The 24,118-nt window shown below is 39.7% G+C and overlaps 1 protein-coding gene across 5 annotated transcripts in view; it reads left to right on the forward strand.

Moving 5' to 3' along the window:
- The first annotated feature begins 598 nt into the window (after positions 1-598).
- Positions 599-24,118, forward strand: part of axin1 (axin 1) — a 31,112-nt gene continuing 7,592 nt past the window's right edge. Inside the window, exons 1-8 of one of the 5 annotated variants that reach the window (XM_087839938.1) lie at positions 599-689; positions 4,180-4,365; positions 9,755-10,726; positions 16,534-16,674; positions 17,288-17,384; positions 19,896-20,033; positions 23,202-23,725; positions 23,814-23,978. In XM_087839938.1, coding sequence (XP_087696064.1) covers positions 9,831-10,726; positions 16,534-16,674; positions 17,288-17,384; positions 19,896-20,033; positions 23,202-23,725; positions 23,814-23,978 — 1,961 coding nt within the window. In that variant the 5' untranslated portion in view covers positions 599-689; positions 4,180-4,365; positions 9,755-9,830. Of the gene's footprint in view, positions 690-1,468; positions 1,611-4,179; positions 4,366-7,572; positions 7,761-9,754; positions 10,727-16,533; positions 16,675-17,287; positions 17,385-19,895; positions 20,034-23,201; positions 23,726-23,813; positions 23,979-24,118 lie in introns of those variants that run through there. The other 4 variants (XM_087839939.1, XM_087839937.1, XM_087839936.1 and 1 more) reach the window with 4 other exon arrangements.

The raw sequence follows: 24,118 nt of genomic DNA on the forward strand, positions 1-24,118 counted from the left end.
GTTTGAAGGGAAAATTGGTCATTGTGCGAAGGGTACGCCGGATTTGACCCTGGTCGCAAACAGACATGCAAGTGTGAAATCCACTTGAAAGGTAAGCAACTGATTAAGCTGCATGACAAAAGCAATATCATCTCTCTTTCTCTCTCCAAATATTCCGTTCACCCACATCTCTTCTCTTTTCTTTGCATTCATTTGCTTATTAACGGGGCTGTTTCCACCGCCTTACACAGCACATACGTGTAAGTTTAAATAACAAATCCTCTCAAGGCTGAAAAGCCTGCGAGACGTCTACGAAACAATTCAATTTGACTGAATACTTATATTTCTCCCTCTCTCTCACTCTTTTCCGTACTCTCTCTCTCTCTCTCTCTCTCTCTCTCTCTCTCTCTCTCTCTCTCTCTCTCTCTTTTTAAAATTTGTACAAGCAATTAGGTGCACGTCCTCATGCCTGTTGGGTCTGTTACCATAGCTACAATACCATTGTGCATGCAATCATCTGGTCCTTGTTTCCTCCAATAGGGTCGCACGGCTAAAGCTGTAATATAAAGTAAAGATGCTCATCTTTCAGCAACACACTAGTAAGAATCATTATGAGCAGAAAGTATTGTAGAGTGGCAGACAGGGGACTGCGCCCAGTCATGGCGGACAACAGAAATAAGATCCGACGAGCCAAACAGCAGGAGAGAAAGGTGAGAGCATCTACCATTTTGAAATTCAACTCCTTTCATTGTTCATTCAAAGAGTTTGGGTGCAACAACAGTGACAGTAAACAATATACGGCTTTGCATTCAAGCTTTGAAAGCCAAAAAGGAGCAAAAAAGAAATGTCACTTTAAATGAAATGCATTTGCTGGACGAAAGCTGGCAGATACAGTCTTTAGACTTATAATTGCGTCCGAAGGTTCTTAAGTCAAACTGAGCTTCAGTTGGTGAGATCAAAGAATTCCAGCTGAGCTTTGCTTTAAAGGAACGATGGTCTTTGTACATTTCATATGACGGAATAGCTGAAAATAAGGGGAAGAGACCCAAAACATTAAAACAGATTTGAGGCTTAAACGATCTGAATCCTGAATAAAAATACATGAATTTAATTGTAGTTACACAGATGTGGCCTAAATCAAAGAGAACCCCAAAACGCATCAATCAGAACATCCAAAGAAAAGATGCATTCAGGAGCAATCATGGAGGAGCTTTGAGGCCGGGCTTGTTGAAATCAAAGGCCTGAGAGCAGAAATATGTTACGCGAGCTATCCATATAATTCAGAGAAAAATAAATGCGGTCAGTTCAACTGCAGCTTGGAAAAGGACAACAGCCAATGCAGCATGTTCAAGCTGCTCCCCTACTGGGCGGCCCATGAGCCTGTCGATATGGTGGTTTGATGTTGGATGGAAAATAAGAACCCCCCCACAACAAACAGAGGGCTGGAACAGAGAGACTGGAACAGAGAAAGAGAGGGTAGAAAGGGAAGAACCATCGACAGATGGACTCTGTTGTGATTAAAGATGGCGGCTGTCTTTACTGCAGACTATGAAGGACTATACTCGATGCCTAGAAAAGCGGTGGGAGTAGTCTGCGATTCAGCACAACAAAACCAAGAAGCACACAGTAAGGTAAACCAGCAGGTCTAATGTTTGCTTTGGAATCTGTGAGGATGAAAATTGGTGTTACGTTCCTTTGTCTTGTGTATCGTTCCCTTACGTCTGTTACCGTCTTTCATGTCTGTGCCGTACTGTTTTGTTGTGTCAGCCCTCTCATCAAAAGCAAAGCACATCATCTGATTTGACCAGTGAGTGTGTATCGGATGACCAGACGAGTGAAGACCACGATAGATTGAACACTTAAATTAATTTGGATTTCTTCCAGCCGGCAGATGTCTGGCAATGTATTTTCGCCATTTGGTACATGGTTCTGCATGTATGTCTTTGGTATTATATCACCATGGGAAATGTAGGCCTTTTAATAAGATTTTTTTTCCCCTTTTCTGGGAATATGGTGCTCTGCAAGCTATAATATCCTGCAAAATAAACTCAAGTCTGCAAATTGCTCAATCCTCTGTGGCTAATCCATTCCAAGACTTGTTAGTCATGATCTATTCAGCCTGGACAAAGGATATCAGCAGGACATCAGAATACATTTTCTGACAGTCTTTTGATATTGCTCTTTGGATCATTTCCAGAACTTAAAACAAATACAGAAAAGCTTTAATATTCGTTCGTCATATCAACGGTTTTGAATGTTTTTAGTCCATAAGCCCCGCGATTGCTTTACATTATAGTTTTGAGAGCTTTGAAAGATGCATTGTCCTCTTCGTTGTTTCTTTTATACTTCTTAACTTTTGGCAAACTCTTTGAAGACAGCCAGCTTGAAAAATCTTTATTGTGTGCACTGAAAATGGGAGCTTCCATTTAAATATCTTAATGTGGCTTTGTTCATCAGAGAGTCTTCAGCAGAGATAAGCCTGTTTCAGCCAAAGCCTACAAAAGAGCCTAAATCCACACTGACAGGTGGAACAAAAGAATGCATAAAGAGCTGAACTGGGAGACATTAAGTTGTCCTCTGGTAATGCTTAACTGCAGCAGTAATTTGAGAATATTTTAAAATATGAGAACAATTTTTAAAAGGTAGCTTTGTAGAGTTGTGAAAAAAAAAATCCCCCCTGCAAAGTACAGAATAGTGAATATGCATTTTTAGAATTTAGTATGAAGGATGGGTGCATGCATAAAGGTATTAAGAATAAAATGTAAAATCTTCTCCTTAAAGGTTTTATACAAGTGTGTTTCCATAACAATTCTGACACAAAGTGCTTGTTTTACAAAAGGTTTGCTGATTTTAGTGAAAACTTGTTCACACTTCAGAGTTAGGCACAGAGATGCCTCTTCTATTGTTCCTCTGTGCACTAAGGAGCTTGGCTGGGCCAGTTGCTTGAGGGCTATTTATTTGTAGTTAAAAAGAAAGGGAAGAGCATTTTTTTTTCGTACAAATTTCACACCCAGCTGTTTCAAACTATCAAAGAGGTCCAGTTTGAAAAGCCTTCTGGTTACAGGACTTCTTGAACCTTTTCACTGTTGCAGTTATTTACAGTTTGTGGTGTTATGTTTTGGACAGCATGCCAAAAGAGGTCAAAGTGTGAATTTGTCTTTTATGATAAAGCACACTTATTTTTTAGGGACAATTCTATGCAAAAAGGCACATTTTATTTCTTGTTAATTGCTGAAGTTAAAAGCAGATAACTGACTTCTGGGAACCATCAAATCTGTTAATTTTGGGGACTTTAACCTGCTCTTATTTACTTTAACTGTAATATGAGAAATCTCTCTCTGATTACTCACAGACACCTCCTGTACAATCAGGAGTTGTGCAACCAAAACTGGCACATCTGAAGGTTCTTATCCATATCAGATGTAATGCTGTCATCATATCATCTTAGCCTGTTGCAAAGTTGCAAGACAATGTGACGACATCATTACATGTGATATAGATAAGAACCTTTAGATGCTCAAGAGGTATCTGTGTGCCAGTTTTGGATGCACAACTCCTGATTGTACAAGAGGAGTTTGTACAAACGGAGAGATTTATTTACAGTGAGATTGTTATTCATCTTTGAACTAAAGGTGGCAGCAGGGCTATGGCTATCCGAGAGGATGCTATTTTGTGCATGGTTTGCCTGCTTCTTGATTCTTTGACCTACTCCTGTACTTTCCTCAGTGTCAACTTGTGTCAGTGGTTTTTGTAGTGCAACAGATCCTACTTGGGTGGTGACTAAGAAAACAGATCTCAAATTATCTCAGGAGGGATTGAATGACTCTTCTCTCCAATCATTAAACTGTAAAAAGTTGATTCAATTCAGTTTTATTTATAGGGCACCAAATCACAACACCTCAAGGCACTCTATAATCTAAAGTAAAGACCCTACAATTTTATAGTTTTTTACAATTTTAAACTATCGGTGTACTGGACTGGGTCATTGTGTTGGGCATGAGGCCACCCTACCCCAGTGTTAGGAGCTTTAGCTTTGTTTTTTCAAGAATATTTCGAATATAGATCAGTAATGGTTTTGGTTTCAGATATATTGCAGCAGAAACATCTTCAAATGAAAATGTAACTGTTCCATAATGTTGAACTCCTACATTTTTTCAGTTATGTAGGAACGAGTCTTAACCAATATTTCTTTCTTTTCAGAAGCAAATGGATGGCAATGGCAAACCGTTATGGCGACATTCTGCTTCAGCCAGGACTTTCCATTTCACGGCGGTGAGAAGGGCTTTACCTTTACAGAAGAAATGTGTGTTGAGTAACAATACAATGGAATCTTCAATAAAAGGATGCACTACTGGAGGATGCGTGAGGAAGTCAATCAAACTCAAGGTAATGCAGGTGGATTTGCTTGCAGATTTGCCTTTTCTCCATCTGTGCGTTCACCAAATATAAACATGTAGACCCAGAACCTGTTGACCCTTGGAGGAGAAAATTTAAGAGAACCCATTTAATTTCCAGTTAACACTACAAAGGAGTATACTACAAAAGAAGTTTGACATAGCAACACTTCCTTTGTGCCAGCTGGCTTGACTAAACCTGAAACTCTCAGTCAGTGATAAGGGGTATCTTTCAACTTTCTCTGTTAAACTTGGTTTTCCGGTTCAGGCTTTGTGTGTCCTGACATAAAAGGAGGCGTTTCACTCGCCATATGACTTTTCTTTTTCACACAATGATTCCAATCGTAGACATTATCAGGTCATGATGATTCAAAAAAATCTGACAAAAAGTACAAGACTACTGGAAATAAGCAAAGAGAGTAATACTGCAACAAGAGTGTTAAAATAAAGATTTTGACTGGAGTTCATGTATTTATTTTAAAGCTGATTGCACTCTTGGTGCTGCTGGTTGTTTTTAATTGGATTTTTAATTGGAGCTTGGAAACTTTAGATTAGATACAAGTAACATCACATGTTACTATTCCAAGTAGCCCACTAAAGGGGATATTAAAATAGCTTTAGTAATGTACGCCTTAGCAAGTTGCTCATGTAAAACTCTGACTTTAAACTCATCATAGCTCGCTAACCTTGTTTGCGAGCTAATTGCTAATCTTGCTTCATAGTATACTCTCAAGTCTCCAAAAGCAGGTACAAAACGCAAGAACCCATACCAAGGCAACGTGATAACAATAAAAAAACAAATAAAATATACAATAAATTAAAAAATGATATGCAAACCCTAGGATAAAATGATTAATTTGTCAATTAAAATAAGCACATAAATATGTTCTTATGTGGGACGATTCCAGAGTCTGGTAGCAGAGAATGGTTGCCTTTAGATTATAGACAAGACGAAAAGAAATTGTTGGGATGACCTTAAGGAGGAAAATATGGAATTAAAAAACCTGTAATATTTTTGTGCAGCTGATTCATGAAGGGCTTTAACAATTAAAATGTTTAAAATCAGTTCCTTATTTCACAGCTGGCCAGTGAGTAAAAACAAAAGTGATGTGTTGTCTTATAATACTATAACTATAATACTATAGCATGGCCAATGCAAGATTTTTAAGGTTAATACTGATATATGGTCATTTACAAATATAATCAGCCATTTTTTTCTTTCAAACATAAACAGATTTGCCTGTCATTTGGTAGGAGTAGTTATTTACGAGTCCTTATTTAGATAACATGACAATGATTGATTATTGTCACAGCAAGTCATGGATTACTTGTGTACACTCTGTTTACACTCTGCCCGACTCTGCTCGGACAAACTGGTTGTTATGATTGGGATATTCCAAACAAGTGTTGCCAACTGGGAAGTTACACAATGCCCCCTGGCTGACAGACTATGCAACATCTCCCATCTTATATTCTTCGGCCATTACAAATTCTGATATCGATATGTCACGAATATGTGCAGGGATTTACAGTTAAGCAGCTGAGGGGAGATAATGGTTTGGATAACTATTTGTATTAGCACTTGTAGCTCGTAAGAAGCTGTTCTTCACAACACTACCTGTTTGATTGTTAAAAGCTAAGAATGAATCCATAAAAACATCAAGATTTAAACTACAGATCTACATATGTGACTAGAGGACTAAATTATTTTTGTTTCACTCAAAGAAAGTACCAGTTAAAAAATTGACAGTGCTGGAATTATTCTGATTTGCTTTTGGAAGAAACAACAATAACACAGAGTAACTCATGCTATAAAGAGAGAACTGTCAGGGTACTTAAAATGCTTAAACTGCTTCTGCGCAAAATCAATTTTGCCTCGAGGAGGCTGCAGTGCATTGGGCCTTTTTCATGTTTTATGTTGCCCGCATAAATATTGTAAGAACTACAGTTCACACTTGAAAGGTTTCCAGGTTTGAGCCGGTGTTTGGAGTGATACGTTGAGACAAAGTGTGAAATGTTTGTGTTCTTGTTGTATACACCTGTATCCTGTTATCCTACTCTAGTTTTTTTTTTTTTTTTTAATGATTTCATGTAATTACTTACTAATCAAAAACAATATGTTATTATAGTGTCCCACTAGCTTTACATCTTAGGCTCAGTAAAACAGTGTGACAGCTGAGGAATTCAAATGACACAATCAGTCAGCAGCTGCACATTGGCTATTGTAAACTGCTTATTATATTTGTTAATTCGTGCATTTCAGTTTTCTTCATAAAGACACTCAAACAAGATCTCTTCATCCCAGTTGCTTTAAAAATACTTGCAAAAATTGCATTTACACAGAAAATGTACCATATTTTTTTGTGTCATGAATAATGAGGCCAGCCAGATTCATTGTTTTCACACTGTATGTTAAAGTTTAGCTGATGGCCTCATCATTATGTGTTATGTACCGGTACGTTTGATGTCTGCTTTATCAGATGTTCTAGCGAAACTTCCTGGTGGTAAAGGTTTATGATAAAGGCCGCCTGAATGCAGCACATAACAGGAAGAGTAAACCCTTGCTGATTTTAACTGATCAAAGCGGCTCTTGTAGAGTAATCAGTAAAGTCATCTGGTGCAGTCTGTGGTTGGAATGAAACCTGCAGACTCTGTGACTCCGAAACAAGTGGTTGCCCAACCTGCTCTGAAGTGTAATCTACTCTTGCTGATAAGTGTTACTCATTCCCTGAAGAAGTTATTTAGTGTCTTTTGTGGATACATTCTGAGTCTGTGTCATGGTTTCTGCCTGGCAAGACACACTCTGACAAAATAAGGCTCCTCAAATCCACTAAGGTAAACATTTGAGCATTTTTGAATCTTTACCAGGGATTAAAAATCAGGGCAACGCTGACATCACAGGTTATCATACTGGCTGTAGATCTGATGTGAACAACAAAAAAAGGCTTTTCAGCTTAATGTGCACAGTGATGCTGATGTATGTAGCAGTTAATCAGTCGTATTGCACTGCGGTTTTATTTTAGGTTGACTTTTTGTTGACGTATTGTTATGTCGTATTTCTGTGCATTATGCATGAATTTTCATGTATTTCACCACTTGAAAGAGAGAGAGAGGGGAGGAGGAGGCGGGTGGAGAGGAAAAATCGGTGTACCACATGTACCGAAGCTTAACACCGGCAGTTTGTGAAGTGAACGGGCGAGGCGCTGTGCATCATCTCCTGTAGCCTCAGCTCCATACAGACAGTGAGAGACAGCCATGGAGAGGCGGAGAGCGGACTGCTTTCTTTGTTATTTTTAAACTCTTGCAATTCGCAACAATGACACTGTCGGCTGGGACTCGTGTCGGTCCGATAGCCCGATGCACTCGCAAGCAGAAAGATTCTCACCGGTTAAGTATATGTCACTTTTTTTAATGGCTCCCCCCTTGCTCAGAGATTGGGATTGCGGTAATCGGGGGGGAAATATACCATCGCTTTGCTTTGCTGATTGTAAATGTGTTCGGAAATGGTTGCTGGGATTCCCTCTGTGTCCTCTGACGGTAGGGGAAATGTTTACGGGTGCTTATGCTGTGTGTTTAGTTTAGCAGCTGTTAGCGGGTACACCACAGATATTATTAGTGTGACAAAGTTGTGCACTTGTCGGTCGGCTGCTGATAGGCCTGGCTCGCTCTCTCCCTCTATGTGTGTGTGTGTGTGTGTGTGTGGAGTTTGTTTCTGGCTCCCCTCCCCCACTCGCTGTCGTTCTGCTCATTCTGGAGAGGCCAAGACATGGATGTGATGAGAGGCTCACTTCAAAGGAACAACCCAACTGACACGGTTTCTGAAAAAAGGGTCATTTTCCCCCCCTGTTTTAACTCGACTCTGACCGGCGGAAATTGTATGGAATCCCTTCTAAATATACCTCCGCCGGAGCCGCACACCTGAGAGCACAGAAGCGTTCATTTATATATTAATACGCGGATGCATCGTCTTTACAGGTAGCAGCAGTTTGCCCGGGTGATTTATTCCTACCAGCATCGTTAATAGGCCTGAAACGCTCGTTTTTTTTTTTTGGAGGGGAGGGCTCATTTTCATTCCAGCACATCTGGCCTGATGCACAGTGCACGTGCTGCTCACACTCCAGGGCTCTGCAGCGAGCAGAGCCGCTGCTGCCAGTTTTGTCTTCATACAGCCTTTGTTCAATCAGAAAGAAAAGATTTGTATCAGTACTGAACCAGACAAGAGAGTGGGTGTGCCCTAAAGGGTAGGGTGATCTTGCTAGAGTAAACCCACCTGTCATTTGTTCTGAAATCATAATTTGGCAACATTTATATTTAATCCTATTAGTCAACAAGTAGGCTGCACTGGGATTTCGATTGGGAAGTGATTTAGGCTGAAGTCAGGGCTATTTGCGTTCAGCTTCTCTACCCGTGATTTGGATCTGCTTGCAGCTGTCAAGAAGTAGTGGCTGCTGCTGTGGATATGTGAATTTAAAGGGTCAGCTGTGGCTGCATTAGACCTTAAATTGAATCCTGACACAGTATCTGGGAAGCTTAGCCATAAGCTAAGCAGTCCGTACTGCGTAGAGGTGGAGATCTGGGCTCTACGGTGTCGTTCCTCAGCAAAAAAGCAGCACACTTGGTTATTACACAAAGACTAAGATGTGTCCTTGATCCCTAAAATCATTTGATACACCATCCCAGGTCCTTCCCTAACACCAGGGGGTATCATATAAAACCAGAATATGGCATAAGGATGTAGAATGTGTCATTTGCAGTACTGCTATGTCAGCTAGTGGGAAATGGACTTGGGCTGCTTCATTATCAATTTAATTTTGTAAACCCCAAGTGAATTTTCACCCTTCCAATACTAATTTGAATGAAACTGGAATAGATGTGTGAACTAATGATATGCATTTGCTACACTGTATTCATACTGCTGTCTAGTAAAAATACGCCTCTAGACTTTCGGCGCATATTAAAGGCCTAATAGCTGTAGATTTCGATTTCTGCTCAGGTTTGCAGATTGTATGTCGAATATCTGATCCCAGCGCATGAATGCTTTTCTTTCACTTTATGCTTTTATGATTATAAAGTACCGCTGTACTGATTATTACTGTGGCTGTGTTATTGGACGTGATTCAAATGTGAGATCAATGTGCTTTAGGGCTTTAGAGTAGTTTTCAAAAGCTTAAACAGAAAAAAATCCGGCAAAACAAAACAAAAAAAAGCCCAAAAACCACATTGGTATTCTATTGATTGTGAATTTCTCAGTGTGGAATAAATTGTATTGTAAAAACCTCAGAGCAATGTTACATTGTTAGTGCCCTGTCACTGAGTAGCAAAAGACTGCCTTTCTATGACGTGTTGAAGCTGCATCTCATTATAAATTTCCCTCCTTGCAGGAGTTCTTTTGCAGTGGCATAAGTAGAACTCTGGATCGAATAGTTGTGCAGTGTGGGCTCTACGGGGACGTGGTATATGGATGCTGGGACTATGAGCATAAGCGACAAACGGGGCTACTTAGCAGACCTAGGAGGCAGCTTCACTGAGAATGCTCCCAGACCTCCTGTCCCCGGTGAAGAAGGAGAGCTCATATGCAGTGATGGTCGCCAGCACAGCAACCTCGGCTTCTCCTCGAAGAATGAGAGCCTCAAATGTGAGCCGTCTGTGGCTACACCCAGGCGATCTGACTTGGACCTGGGCTACGAGCCGGAGGGCAGCGCTTCGCCAACACCACCCTACTTAAAGTGGGCGGAATCTCTTCATTCTCTCCTGGATGACCAGGATGGCATCCTGCTGTTTAGGACGTTCCTCAAGCAAGAGGAATGTGCAGATATGTTGGACTTCTGGTTTGCCTGCAGTGGTTTTCGGAAACTTGAAGCCAGTGAGGTTACTGAGGAGAAGAAGGTGAAACTGGCAAAGCTGATATATAAAAAATACATCCTGGACAACAATGGGATTGTCTCTAGACAGATCAAACCAGCTACAAAGTCCTTCATCAGAGACTGTGTGATGAAGCTTCACATTGATCCTGCCATGTTTGATCAGGCTCAGACTGAAATACAGACTATGATGGAGGAAAATACCTATCCATTATTCCTTAAATCTGACCTATATTTGGAATACACACGGACAGGGGGTGAAAGCCCAAAGTTGTACAGTGACCAGAGCTCGGTTTCTGGCAATGGAAAGGGGCTATCGAGCTATTTACCACCTTTAAAGGAGTATGAGGAATGGAGATGCGACCAAGGACCAGAGGAGCTGCCTGAGTGTGACCCCACGCCAAGCAGCCGTCTGACTCAGAAGCTGCTGATGGAGACGGCACAGCAACGAGTTGCCAACAGCACAAGATTCCAGGACAGTCACGAGTACAGGTAAATCCTCCGAGCAATCGAAAAAGCTTCACTTCAGTTTTAGCTGCACAGCATTTCTCTGAAAACTGCTGAATTAGAAAAATAAAAAAGCCCTGAAACTGCACACCAGCACTTGGGCTGATGTGACTGTGAGTGTAGCTCAGGAGATGGCAAAGACTGTGTGTGAAGAGAGTTTTAAGTATTTGCACTTATGGTGGTGAACAAATCTCAGAAGATAATAAGGCTGCATTACCGACTGTTTGGAGGTTGCAGCAGAAATCTCTGTGGTGCTTGTGAGGGCGCTCTAATAATCATGCTTTTTGTTTAGGCACTGGAACAGACTTTCTATTGAAAGAGTTAAACAATGATTTTGTTTAAGGAGGAGTTCTCCTGAAATCATTGACCCTGGAGTTTGTAATCTTTGCCTTCCCTTTCCTGTGTATATGAGGGCTCTATAATAAAATATTGCAAAAATCATGTTTGACTGTTTAGTCTAGCGCTCCCAAACGTTTTTTTTACTGTTAGCCAGGGATGTTAATAGATCCTTAAAGTAGGGATCCTTTTTGAATTTTAATTCACAAAAATATTAAAATCTTCACAACAATATGACATGTTGGAATGCACAATCCTATATGATCTTTTTTTCACATCTGCTGCAAGCTTTCAGTACATTAAGTGGCCAATAGCGCAGCTTAAAGTCAAAGAAAATATGCTAATAAAAAGTGGAATGTGTTATGTAGAATTGGGACAAAGTTCATTTTTTGTATTCTGAAGCACATCAGCTGCATACCCATGTCCAGGTCTACAAAGTCTTGGCTTTTTAGCGCCAGTCAAGTGTTGAGTCGAGGTCTACTGTTTTGTGTTTGCCTGTCATGCTCCTGCACATGCTCTTGTTTTTCACAGTATTTTTTCCAGTGCTGATATTTCTGATTGCATTGTTAACAGCTGAACAGACCTTGTGGTTTATTAAATTACCTATAGCTATGTGCTGTTATATTTGGTAATGTCTGCTAGGGCTGTTCGATATAACGATATATATCGGATGACGACATAAAAACGTCTATGTTTCATTTTAAGCTATCGTTTGTTTCGTGGTGTCGCAAAATAAACTGTTTACGGCAATATTTTTTCATCGTTTTGATGGTCACTGTAGTGGCTATATTAATTTCTTAAAGTTCTCTCTTTCTCTTATATTTTATATAACCACACTACCATGGACAAGCGCCTGTTTTTATGCGTTGTGGTTAGCAACAACGACGGTAACTGCATCGCGTGTCCGCTTGTGTATGTTCCACATAAACCTTTCACAATAAAGCTCAAGATCCTGATGAGACTTTTCAAAATAAACTGAATCACGTGAAAGAGCAGATTATTTACGGATGAGAATTAAAAAAGAGCTGCCAGGTGCTAAAAAATAAACCTTAGACTCAAACGTTAGAACAGGCTTTTCCCCGCAGCACGCTGTGTAAATACTCACAAAGAAAACGGCGGCCTTTACAACTTTTTTCTAAAAAAGTATAGTTTCATGCATCTGTTAAAACACTCGACATGACGCGCAGCTGGAAACAATTCCCGCAAGACGTGCTGCCCGAGATTCACAGAATTTACAGAAAATGTTACATTTTTGTGATTTATATCGTTATCGGGATGATAGAATTCTTATATCGGGATATGAGATTTTGGTCATATCGCACAGCCCTAATGTCTGTATGAGTGAACTGGAAATGCCCCAGAAGACCAAGTCTGATTAATCAAACAAGACAACTCTTCACTGATGCAATACTTGGATTTCTTTCTTATTTTTTTTTTTATATAGGCTTGCCTTAGGTTGTTGGTAATATTTTCCTTGATTTTTAAATATGTATAATAGTGATAATAATTAATAGCTCTGAGCTGTATGAAGGGAAAGAAAACTGGTTTAGGGTTTGTTATATTACAGAATGTACTGGATATATGTGGGTAGATCTCAGTGATATTTTATGCATGGAACCTTTCCAACATACAGCAGTCGAGAGACTGGCAGAAAGAAGTGATATTTTATTGGCTTTGGTAGGTTCTAAATATTTAGACCAGGATCTAGATGATTCTAAGGCAAAGGAAATTATAATCCTGTTAAATTTTTAAAAAGCAGTTTAGAAACAGAAACTTTGTTACAAAGGCGGATAGGAAGTCAACTTCTAAAACTTAGTGTGAACTAAGGTTACGGCTTCAGCAGAGGGTTAAGGACTCTTGCAGTAAAAATGGCCAACAGAAGCATGTTTGGTGTGCGTCACTGTTGAAATCTCACAAGGAGCACTTGTAGCATTGTTCGGTTATTGCTACAAGGTAAATAGCTACATTGTAAGACTTTAACGCAATTGCCTAATTTGCTGTTATGTATAATTTTCAATTTGCATCACTGTCAGACTACGAAAATGTTGCCATGTTTGACCTCTGTTCCTGCAGTAGCAGCGGTATGATGGTGGGGACAGGAATTTACATCAGCTGACGAACATAGAATACCTTACAGATAGAAAGTTCTCTGTTGCAGCAATATTGAACACAGCCCTGTACTATGTATCTGTGACTGAAAAAATCCCGATAATCATTTGGTCAGTTAAATAGCGTGAGCATGACTACTACCCTTTCTTTCCAAATTCGTTCACTGTGGGCACCTAGGCTCTTACTAGCTGATATCTGCAGATTGCAGAATGCAAAAGGCTCTGTTGGAGGATATAAATGTTTGAAATCTTATCCAAAATATAGAAAGGAACAAAAAAAATGCTTCTGCCGCAGGCATTTTGGGCATGTGCTGGTGAAAATCTACACGGCAACTGATAAAGAGGTTTTAAGTTGTGATTGAAACACACTTGTGAGCTTATTTCCACATCATTATTTCAGCAATCAAGCATTTGGCCAGAATTACAAAAAAGCATTTCATTTTTAAAGCATCACCCATTGGGTTTTTGTGAAACGAAATTTTACAGCAGTTTTGTCAGATCTCTTCAGAGACAGGCAACAAGAGACATTAAATAGTCTTTCAGAACAGCTTTAAGAAATGAGATGACTTGAAAGAGAATAGCCTTTATGTGCATTAATGTTTTGGGAGATTTTTGCAATGTGAACAAGTCAGATTTGTTCTCATTAAAGTTAAAGTTATACTTCAAAGGCACGACTTCACTATATTTGTTATTTTAATGAAAGTTGTTGTTGCCTCTGAGTAATATTAAAAGCCACCCCACAACAATCACCAGGCTTAAGTAGAGTTGAGTTGCACATGGAATAATAATATTAGTCACAATTTTTATATTGTGTAAGTTAGATAGAGATACTGAGATACTGTATTGCATTTTGTGCTGAAATGCACATGTTTCGAGAGCTATGCCTGAATGTATCGAAGAGAAGAGTGTTCAGTGTTCGGTGACAGAGATGGTTTGATACGACTAATGGCCCTACGCTCATTATCGCGGGTGTCGTGCGCTGATTTTGACGTAGCTTCGTGTGTTGCATGCCAAAATCTTTGTGGTGCTTCAGCCAGTCAGGTCGTGTACCTCGCCATTTTTGTAACCGGGCGCCGAAGCTGGGTTGAAGACACGAGTGTACGATCGTGTCGGGTTTTACGGCCACTTTAATGATATTCCAGCACAGAAGCTCAGAGACTTACAGATATACAGAGGAAGATTTTGCAACTTTTTGAAAACTTGAGAATTTGTGGCGAAAACGTTGCAAAAAAAAAAGAAGTCAAATCTTTGCTTCTGGTTTTGGCTTATTTTCCTTGTATATCAGTACTTATGTGCCAGTATTATCTGAGTTGTGACACCTATCATTCAGGAGAATACTGCAATTTGAGACGATGTTGCAGTGGCGAGAAAAGCGACAATTGGGCCGGAAATACTGGGGCCTTAAAGAAAGCATCTATGTACCCAGTGAATGACCATCACTGAACAGAGGTGGTGGGTTAAGAAACCAGTAAACAGATAACACCTTTTTCTTCTTTCAGTTGTGTCAAAAATGTTACCACATACTCCACAATTACCAGTTTAAAGGTTTTGATAGAATGCATTTTTTATACTTGTACTAGCCCTTTGCTAACCTGGCGTTCTAATTATTCATAATTATAACATATTTATAAGCTAAATGTTAATGAACTTGAGTGCAGTGATTTTGTTTTGAACTCTGGCCCCTCCGTACTCTTACCAAGGAAAAAAGGACTTCAGGAAATTGCAATTTGAAAAGAAAGTATTGAGGTCTTGCATGTATAATTCATTTATAGAAAGGTTTTCTAAAAATGTAAAAGGTTTTAAAAGACGTTTCCCTAAATTCCATTAAATCTATGAGGAAAAATTGCATCTGGATGTGTCTGACACTGACATTTGACTGTCCAATACTCTGGTAGTGAATTTGAAGAGTATGGCATGATGGTGCAGCAGTCAGCACTGTTGCCTCAGAGCAATAAGATCCCCGATCAGGCCATCTGGAGTTTACATGTTCTCCAAGTTCCTGTGTTGTCCCAAAGTACTCCAGCTTCCCCTGACTATCCAAAAGCATGCACGTAAGGTGATCCTATAATTGTCCGTAGAGCATGAATGGTTATGTCTGTGTTCCTGCTGTGGACTAGTGGTCTGTCCAGGTTGTACCCTGCCTTTTGCCCTATGACAGCTGGAATAGGCCCCAATGCCCTGTGATTCTGATTTGAGCCACAGGGCATTTGAGTCACAGGGTTACGAAAGTGGCCGGGTAGAATTTTACATGCTGAAATGCTATCAAAAATGCTGTTGCTAGCCTCTCTTGCTCTCTGTTACTCTTACTTTACTCTGGTTGTGAGCCTGTTTGTGTAAGCCATGCCAAAGAGATAGAAGTGCGAGTGACAGGATATTACAGCAGCAAAAAAATAAATAAAAAAGATAAAAACCTTTTACACTTTATGAACAAACAGAGTCACTCATAACTCGCAGTTAATGGCTGTTTATGGCCTTTGAAGCCTCTGCTTCCTTGTGCCAGACATTTTTCAGATATGAATCACTGGCAGTCAGGTAGCACAAGGGGTCAGGAGGGGTCAGGGGATTAATATAAACTAGTATTAGGCTCACTGTCAAACTTGGGAAAACACTGTATAGTATTTGCAAATGACCTAAGTTGTGTATAATTAGTGGGCCTATATGAACTTAAATCCAATCTCACTTATGCCAACAATGGCAAAAAATCAAGCAAATCTGAAGAATTAAATCTAAGGACTCTCATGTTCTCCTATCTTCATTCATGTGGTTGAAGATAGAAATCTTCATCCATCTACAAGAGCTGCAGGTTCTGTTATCATAATAGAGCTTTCTGACAGATGGAAAACATTTAAACGAGTATGTTACAGAAAAATAAATAGCAGGAACAAATAAACTCCAGAATGTAGTGACATAGAGTTTATCCATCCTGCTTACTTCATCCTTACTTTGAGGCAAACTCAGTTAAAAAAAAAAAAGTCAATCAATCAACAAATATTCATTCATGTATTGATTTGTTTTTATATGCAAATTGTATGTCCTCCGCTCCTTTATTCTTTGCTTCAAAGTTGTGAAGACAGCACACTGCTGCCTATACTGCACAAAAAACAAAACAAAACTGACTTCTCATTAATGCACTCAGTTCAACTGATTCTTGGCCCGAAGACTGGTGTTTTACAAGATGTAGCATTTCTAATCTTGTTTACGTTGGTATGTTAACTACCTTAGAAATCATCCAAAAAACTCGAGGGTGCCTTTCATATCTCGGTCTACTTCTGTTTGTTACCCTTTTCTCAGCATGTCCTGTTTTTTGTTTTTTTCTTCTTTCTTTTTTCCCCCTCCTCATTTTTCCAGGCATGCACCATGTCGGGAGACAATCAACCCGTACTACGTCAACACTGGCCATGTTATGGCTCCTGCCACCAGCGCCAATGACAGTGAGCAACAGAGCATGTCCAGTGACGCAGACACCATTTCCCTTACGGACAGCAGTGTGTATGTATTTTGGCTTCATCCAAACATTTCACACACAGTTGTACCAGATAAAAAAAAAGCTATGCAGGTTACAACTTTTAGGGGAATGACAGTTTTACCTTCACCAATAAAATAGACAGGATCCTATTATATGTGGGAATAGTATATATTTTAGTGCAACTTGGATTTGAGTGTTTTTAAGTCATAGCCAGTTGTGTGCTTTTGAATGAAGATATGCAAAATAAAGGCTTTTAGTTGCAGATATGACACTGGGGAATTCAGCCAACAAAGCTTCAAAGCATGCACAACTGGACAAAATGTTTTTGAAGCTGAATGGATTAGAGGCTGTTATCAGCTAACTGATCCAGGACTTCCAGAACGGAAAAAAACCCAGAATGAGTAATATCATATAAAATTACACTCTTCTGCATGTGATATGTGACCATAATGTGCAACGCCGCTTGTGCAGAAGGGACACTATTAGCCTGTGAGCATACCTGTCCTGCTTTACTAATTAATCACTATCTAGGTGTTCATTTTAGGCACAAATTCTGTGAAAAGCTTTCAACTTCAAAGCTGCCTCTGTTGTTTATTCATGAGCATGTTTTATGAAAATGTCTTTGTTTAATTCCAGAGATGGGGTTCCACCCTACAGATACCGCAAGCAGCATCGCCGCGAGATGCATGAAAGTGCCAGAGCAAATGGGCTAGTGCCACTACCTCATATTCCAGTGAGTTATTCATGGGTTATTTCCCTTTTCTCTCCATTTCTGCCTCGACACCTTTAGCTGTCGGTTCCTGGCTTATTTTTCTCTGCTCCGCCATTGGAGATGTGCATATTTAAGCTCTGCTGTGTCGCGGGGTCCTGTGATGGAGTATAAGAATAGCTGATGGTGAAAGAGTAGTCTGTCTAAATGCAGCTTGATGCTTTCCTAAGCTGCGTGCGCTTGAAGCCTAGTAGACATGAACCTTTCCCCGTGACAGCCTGATGCCTCCCTCTGCAGCTCCTGCTCTCTCTTGGTAGGAAACTCGAGCTCTAATTAGGCCTTGGAGTAAAGCGTCAAATTAAAATGCCTCATCCAGCCTCTCATTAAGATGTAAGAATTGACTATATAGAAGAGCCCAAATCTCTACCCCTAACAAATTACTCTTCAGTTTTTTCTTAATAAGAAAAAACAGAGATTATGTTTTAAATATGTTTAAAGATGAGTCTCTTGTCAAGTTATTTTTGCACTTGCTGGATTCAAATCGGGGGGCACAGTTTGAATAGGTAAGATTGCAGGATAATTGCATACACTGACAGGAGAAGAAATTGTACACTTTATAAAACAACCCAAGACTAAAGTTGCAGTTCCTGTGTAATTAAGTAGAATTTCAGTAGAATTTATTTTATTTGAAATGACAATGTAATTATATTAACATACAAATACTTAAAGGTAGGTGCACTAAAAAAACAATCAAATAAGGAAATAAATTGAAGTGGTGGAAAAGTGGAAGGAAATCATGCAGTGCTTAATATTATTTAAAACCCTATTTAACAGGACAAAAAACAACATTAACTGTCTTTCTAAGGTGTTGGGCTAATACATGCTGGCTCAACAGCTTTAGTGCTCATTGGTGTTAATTCTTGAGGTCCCAGGAACTCTACTGGAGAGTTCTCCCAAAGCCTCCATTTAGAGTTTTTGTGACTGTGGTGTGGTGTGTTAAATCTGCAGTCGGTTAACAAGGTTTAAATATGCCTATTGTAAAAGCAGTAGCATATGTTTTACATCATTTTGATACTCATCCCAACCCCCACAAGACCTACGCATGACTGTCTTTCAATTCAGCAGACTACTTCCATCATGACAGACATGAAAGACGAACACCCGGAAAAGCCAGGGTCTAGTTGGGCCCAGCTATGCCAGAAAAATGCTCCCACAGCATAACAGCTCTGGTGGATCCCCCTCACTGTAGGGACCAAACATTCCTGCTTTAAATTGAATTTGTCACATATCTGTAGAATGAGGCCGTTATTAAATCTGGTCTAAATCTCTTTATGTCCTCACAAACAAAGACACCTTTATCAAATATATGTATTATAATGTAAGTAAGTAAAATAATGTAAGTGATGTATTTCTAAGATAACTGTGTTTATGAGAAAATGCGATTTGATCTTTATGTTAGTTAAATATATAAACTACATTGCCCTGTTGTAAAAACAACAGGGCAATAGCCCTAATCAGTGCTAACAGCTGACCTGATTAGCTATTTTTGTGGGGGGCAATAATGCACAATGAACATTCATTCTTTAATTTATTATTTATACCTTTTTTTTGCACTTTAAGGTTTACTGTGTTGTGTTTTTTTGTGTTTAGTGCCGACATGGGACAGTTTTCCAATTTCGTTGCGTTATTGTACGAGGTATGACTGTGCAATGACAATTAAGAGTTATCTTATCTTACTTTTATGTCAGAGAACCTCCTTAAGCAGCACAAACAATAATGTTGTGTCATTTTATTCCAACAAAACAGTTTTAGCTCATTAAAATGATCATTAATATTTTTAGTTCATGCCTTAAAACTTCAATAAGATTAACGTCTGGTCATTTCTTGTATTTTTACCATCATACTTATGTTCTTTCTGTCATTGTCTTTTTCCATTAGTCAACCTCTCCTAAGGTTGTGCTGCCCTGATATTCTTCTGTAAAAGTTCTTTGTACAGTATGGCAAGACACTTGTCAATGAAATATTATTAACTGAATTGAAGACTAAATGATTAAGATACCAAACTGGTGAGTCCCTACTGCTGGGGAGCAAACCCAGATCTTCAGAAATAATTACTGTTAATACTTATTTTAAGGTTTTTCATGGTTCACACCAATCAGTCTTGAGCAAATACTCAGGCTTATTTGATTATTTGATGCAAAGGTTAACTCCTAAGTCATTTTAAGAGTCGCACAGAATGCATTACCTTGATAGAATTTGCAGCAGTGAATGAAGCATACTGAAAAAAAGCCCATCAGCTTTAGTGATATTTAGTGGTAAAGTTGTGGCACATTCGCTAATACTTAAATTTATTATCCCTTTGGTGTTTTTAACACTCAACACCATCTAGTCTAATGTCTTCCTGCTTATGTTTAAGCACTTTAATGTGATTGCTGAAAGGATGTTAGAGGCCAAGGTGGGAAAACATCCTGGGACTGCTGAAGTGGCTTTGACAGTAATGCAGCAGTGCTTACAGTTTGACATTTCTTTCTCCAGCGCCCGAACCGGATTCCAAAGGATATACACGTGGAGCCAGAAAGGTTTGCTGCAGAGCTGATCAGGAGACTGGAGGGCGTACTGAAAGAGAGGGAGGCCCAGGAGAAACTAGAGGAACGACTGAAGCGAGTACAGTTGGTATGTTCTCTCTGTTTTCTGAAGAAGCGTATGCTATTGAAAGAACAATCAGAAGCTGTATTTTGTTAATTCTGTCTCATTTATATGAATAAGAAGCATCCTTTAGCGGTTTCTACAGAGGTTCAGGCTGAATGGAACCACGTTTTCACTGAATGACCTCTAATATAGTCTCAACAGTGCAGCGCTACTGGTTACACATTCAAGTCATGTGAGGAAGTGTTAGGAGCTGAATATTGCTACTGCTGTGTAACACAACTGAAGAACTTTAGTGATGAGGGGATCGGGGAAATTAAAGTATGAGTTCCTAAAGTTAAAAATGCTTTGGGGCAAAGGAACAATTCTTTTTTTATTTGCTATATCATCAGTAATATGTCAGCTAATAATGAAAAATGCAGTACAGTGACCTAAAGAACTAAACTTAAAAGATTTTTTCATTTGCAAAGCTCGAGTCAGAGATTGTTTGTGATTGCAACATGAAGGGCTGGTTTTAAAGATCACATTTAAAGTCCTCACAGTGCAAATGGTAAAATCAAAGAGCTCTGCTTTCCCAATTTACTAAGTTTGGTTTACTTTAATAAAAGAATACTTGAATAGATTGTGAAAGCTTATTGAAAAGCAGATTGCTGGTTGAAGTGTAACAGCAGATTCTACCGATGCTTATTTCTGAGCCAGACTGCGAGGTGTGTGCTCGGCCGTTGTGCTTTAAGTCTTCAGTAACAAAGGAGACTTAAATCCACCTGGCCTTAATGAAATTAATGAGGCCAACCATTTGAATAGGGAATAAAAAAACATTATGAATCACTTGGAGAATTCTGTCCTTGGCCTGTCAGCAATCTGGCTTTGTCTGTGAATCAGATGGAGCACCTGCACATGCCGCCACTTGTAAGCCTGGAACAGTGAGCCGCCTGTTTGATGTCACTTGAATGTTGATGAAATGGTTCCTGAAACCACAAATGAAATCTCCCTCAGTGTACGGTGCCAAGTATTAAGTCTCAAGGCAGGCAATTTATGTGGGTAGCTATGAAAGGAAAGAAGGTGCCATCACGCAGCTGAAGGTTTGGCCTGTGGAAACGGGAGGCGAGGACGCCATTCATCAAGTAATACTTTGGAAATGTGAGCTTGGGTTTTTAGCTTGTAAATGATGATATCAGAAGCACTAAAATGTGATATAAATATGATGTCTGTAGCATAAAATTAGATTTTTAAGGGTGTGCCATCTTGTTAAAAAAAATCCAAAATCGGAATCCATGACAATGCAACTTTTCAGCTTTCCACAGCTCCGTCATGCATTCTGCACAAAATTTAATTAGGACTTCACATAATGTAATTATTGTGCGGAGTAAGCAAATTATTGGCAAAAGATCGTGAGCAGGGCTCTCATTGATTCCTTGAAATATCTGCTCGTCTCTTCTTCATTGTTCTGTGTGGAGTTTGTGGGCTCGGCTAGCGCAGATATCCGGATGGAACGCGGAGATGTAAAGAAACATCAATTACTTAAAAACTTGCCAAAAAATACTTGGCTGCATGGGTCATATTTTGCAATACAGCTGCATCTGAGAAAGCCGTGGGCATGAGAAAGTTAACTGCGTGTAGGAACAGGCTGAGTTTCCTTTTCATACAGTTGGAGTAAGAGGATGGCGAGCACAGAGGCAGCGCTCAAAAGATGGTTTGGCATGTTTACAAGTGAAGATCTATTGAACGGTTGATTTAATTATTTGACATAACTGGCATGAAAGGTTTGAGCTTGTGCTGGTTAAAAATGAAAAGTAAAATCTGTCTTTCCATATATACATATTCTCTCCTTTACCTTCTTTCTCTGCCAAAATGTTCCCGACTTTATACAGGAGGCAAAATAAAAGGCGTATGGTGCTCATTTCTCCACCTACAATAAAATGTTTTCTCTTTATCCAAATTTCCCCGGGGAATTAGGATGAATATATTATTATCAGGGTGAAACTGAATGCTTAATGTCTTTACTGTCGCCCTGGACAACCTACTGGCATGACTGTTGAGCTGTTTTTTATGTTGAGATTACAGGGGGCAGTAGGATTACATGATGAATGTGTCATCAGTTTAGCTAAGTTTAACCAAAAGTCAAGAGCCGTTCTTGTAAATAGGTGCTCATTTTGGTTTGGTGTAAACAACATGTTTGAATAGGTGGAGAAATAGTTTTAAAGTGCTCATGTAAATCTGCCCTTTACTTAATGCTGCTTCGTTTAAATAGCCACGGGGCCTTATTGTATAGTAGTGAAGCATGCTAGTGCTAAGCTTAAAGATCATTCACATCAAGTATTATGTGGAAACAAGTTAGAAGAGGGGAAATTATATCTAATTCGTGATCCTGTCATGATCGGTAATCTCTGATAGGGATTTATTTTTTCAACCACGAGTATCAAATAAAAATGCTCGAACTCAAGTGTGGATTTCTAGAGACAAGTTTACATTAAAAAAATCTAGTAATGTGTTATGATGGTTTGTTATGTGTCAGTATTTCATTTAGAATAAAGTATTTCTGTTAACAGAGGCGTGAGATCCTGGGCCATATAGGAATAACAACATGACCATGCAGTTCTCGACTGGCATTCTCCGTTCACTCTTTCCGTTTAACGTTGCACGTCCTGCACTTCCTCCAGTGCCTGCTTATCAAAACCTATTATGAAAGCCTGCAGCACCCCACCCTTTAAATCCCCCTGGAGACGAGTCTGTCAGAGAGTTTTGTCCCAGTCAGTCAGCGCTCGAGCTGTAGCAGTTGTGCTTGTCATGACACGAAGCCACAGGAATATGCTATTTGGATGCTGAAACGGTTGTATTCATAGATTGTCTTCAAACTGCTGCATTAAGAAGGAGAACACACATTTCAATTTAAGGTTAAACCTGCCATCTGCAGGTTGAATTAAGTACTGCAGCTGCAGCCTGGTGGAAGAGCATCAGTTGTGCTGATAGTGCACATGGAACATAGCTGGTGAATAAATAAAATGCATGTTTACATATTTGCTATATGATTTAAACATTCATTGTAACCCATGCTACAAGCATATATACATTATTTATAAATTAGGTTAGCCTTGTTTGTGTTTTCTTTGTGTTATATCTTGTGTTTATCTTTATTTAGATTTTTATTTCAAGGTTTTATCTTTGACATTGTGTGCATATCTGTTTTTGCTAAAGGAAGAGGAGGCTGACGAAGTCATGATGGCCACAGCAACATCATTATCCAGTCACAGGTTCCCCCCTGGTGCTTATTCACAGAATTACAACCCCCGCTATGCTGACAACACCTACAGCGCTCCTTTTGTCGGAGATGCTCATGAAGAAAACCCAGAGAGCATCTTGGACGACCACGTGCAGCGAGTCATGAAGACCCCGGGCTGCCAGTCGCCGGGAACCGGCCGTCATTCTCCGAAGTTGCGCTCACCAGACGGTTTCCCAGGGATAAAAGGGATTGGAATGCCAGGCCAGGGTAAACATGCATCCAGGCACGGTTTCAAGGGGGAAACTAGCCACTTGTACCACCACAAACACCATAGCCACCACACCAGCGTGGGCAAGCCCAAAGAGCAGGTGGAGGCTGATTTAGTCACGCATGTGCACGGGAGCTTTCCCTGGAGCATCGAGTCAAGTCATTACGGATCAAAGTCTCGCAGCTATGCAGACGGCATGGGATCCAACCCCATGGACTATGCAGGGTACATGTAAGGAACAAACTGAGAAAAACTGAATTCACACATGAAAAATACCTGTTGTTTTCTACTTATCGGTTGTTTATTTTCTATTTTGCAGCGGGAGAGGTGGCACACAGTGTAAAAGAGCATCAAAGAGAGGTGAGGAATTGCGGCCTTATGACATGCCGGGGCCTGGAGAGGAGATGGAGAAAAACCAGAAGATCCTTTTGTGGCTGATGGAAGGACAGAAAGAAATGGTTCAGCATAAGAGAAGCCCATATGGGTCAGTGATTACCTTTTATTAGAAAACATTTTTTTCCTTTTTTAAATTAAATAAAACTAAAACATTTTAGACATGTGCTCATGCCGCTACATCACCAGTGCACAAGTAAAGCTAAAATATGCTAAATAAGCATGTTTCTT

This window comes from Neolamprologus brichardi, chromosome 4 (assembly GCF_056152115.1).
Source record: "Neolamprologus brichardi isolate AB-2024 chromosome 4, ASM5615211v1, whole genome shotgun sequence".
In the NCBI taxonomy this organism is placed as follows: Eukaryota; Metazoa; Chordata; class Actinopteri; order Cichliformes; family Cichlidae; genus Neolamprologus; species Neolamprologus brichardi.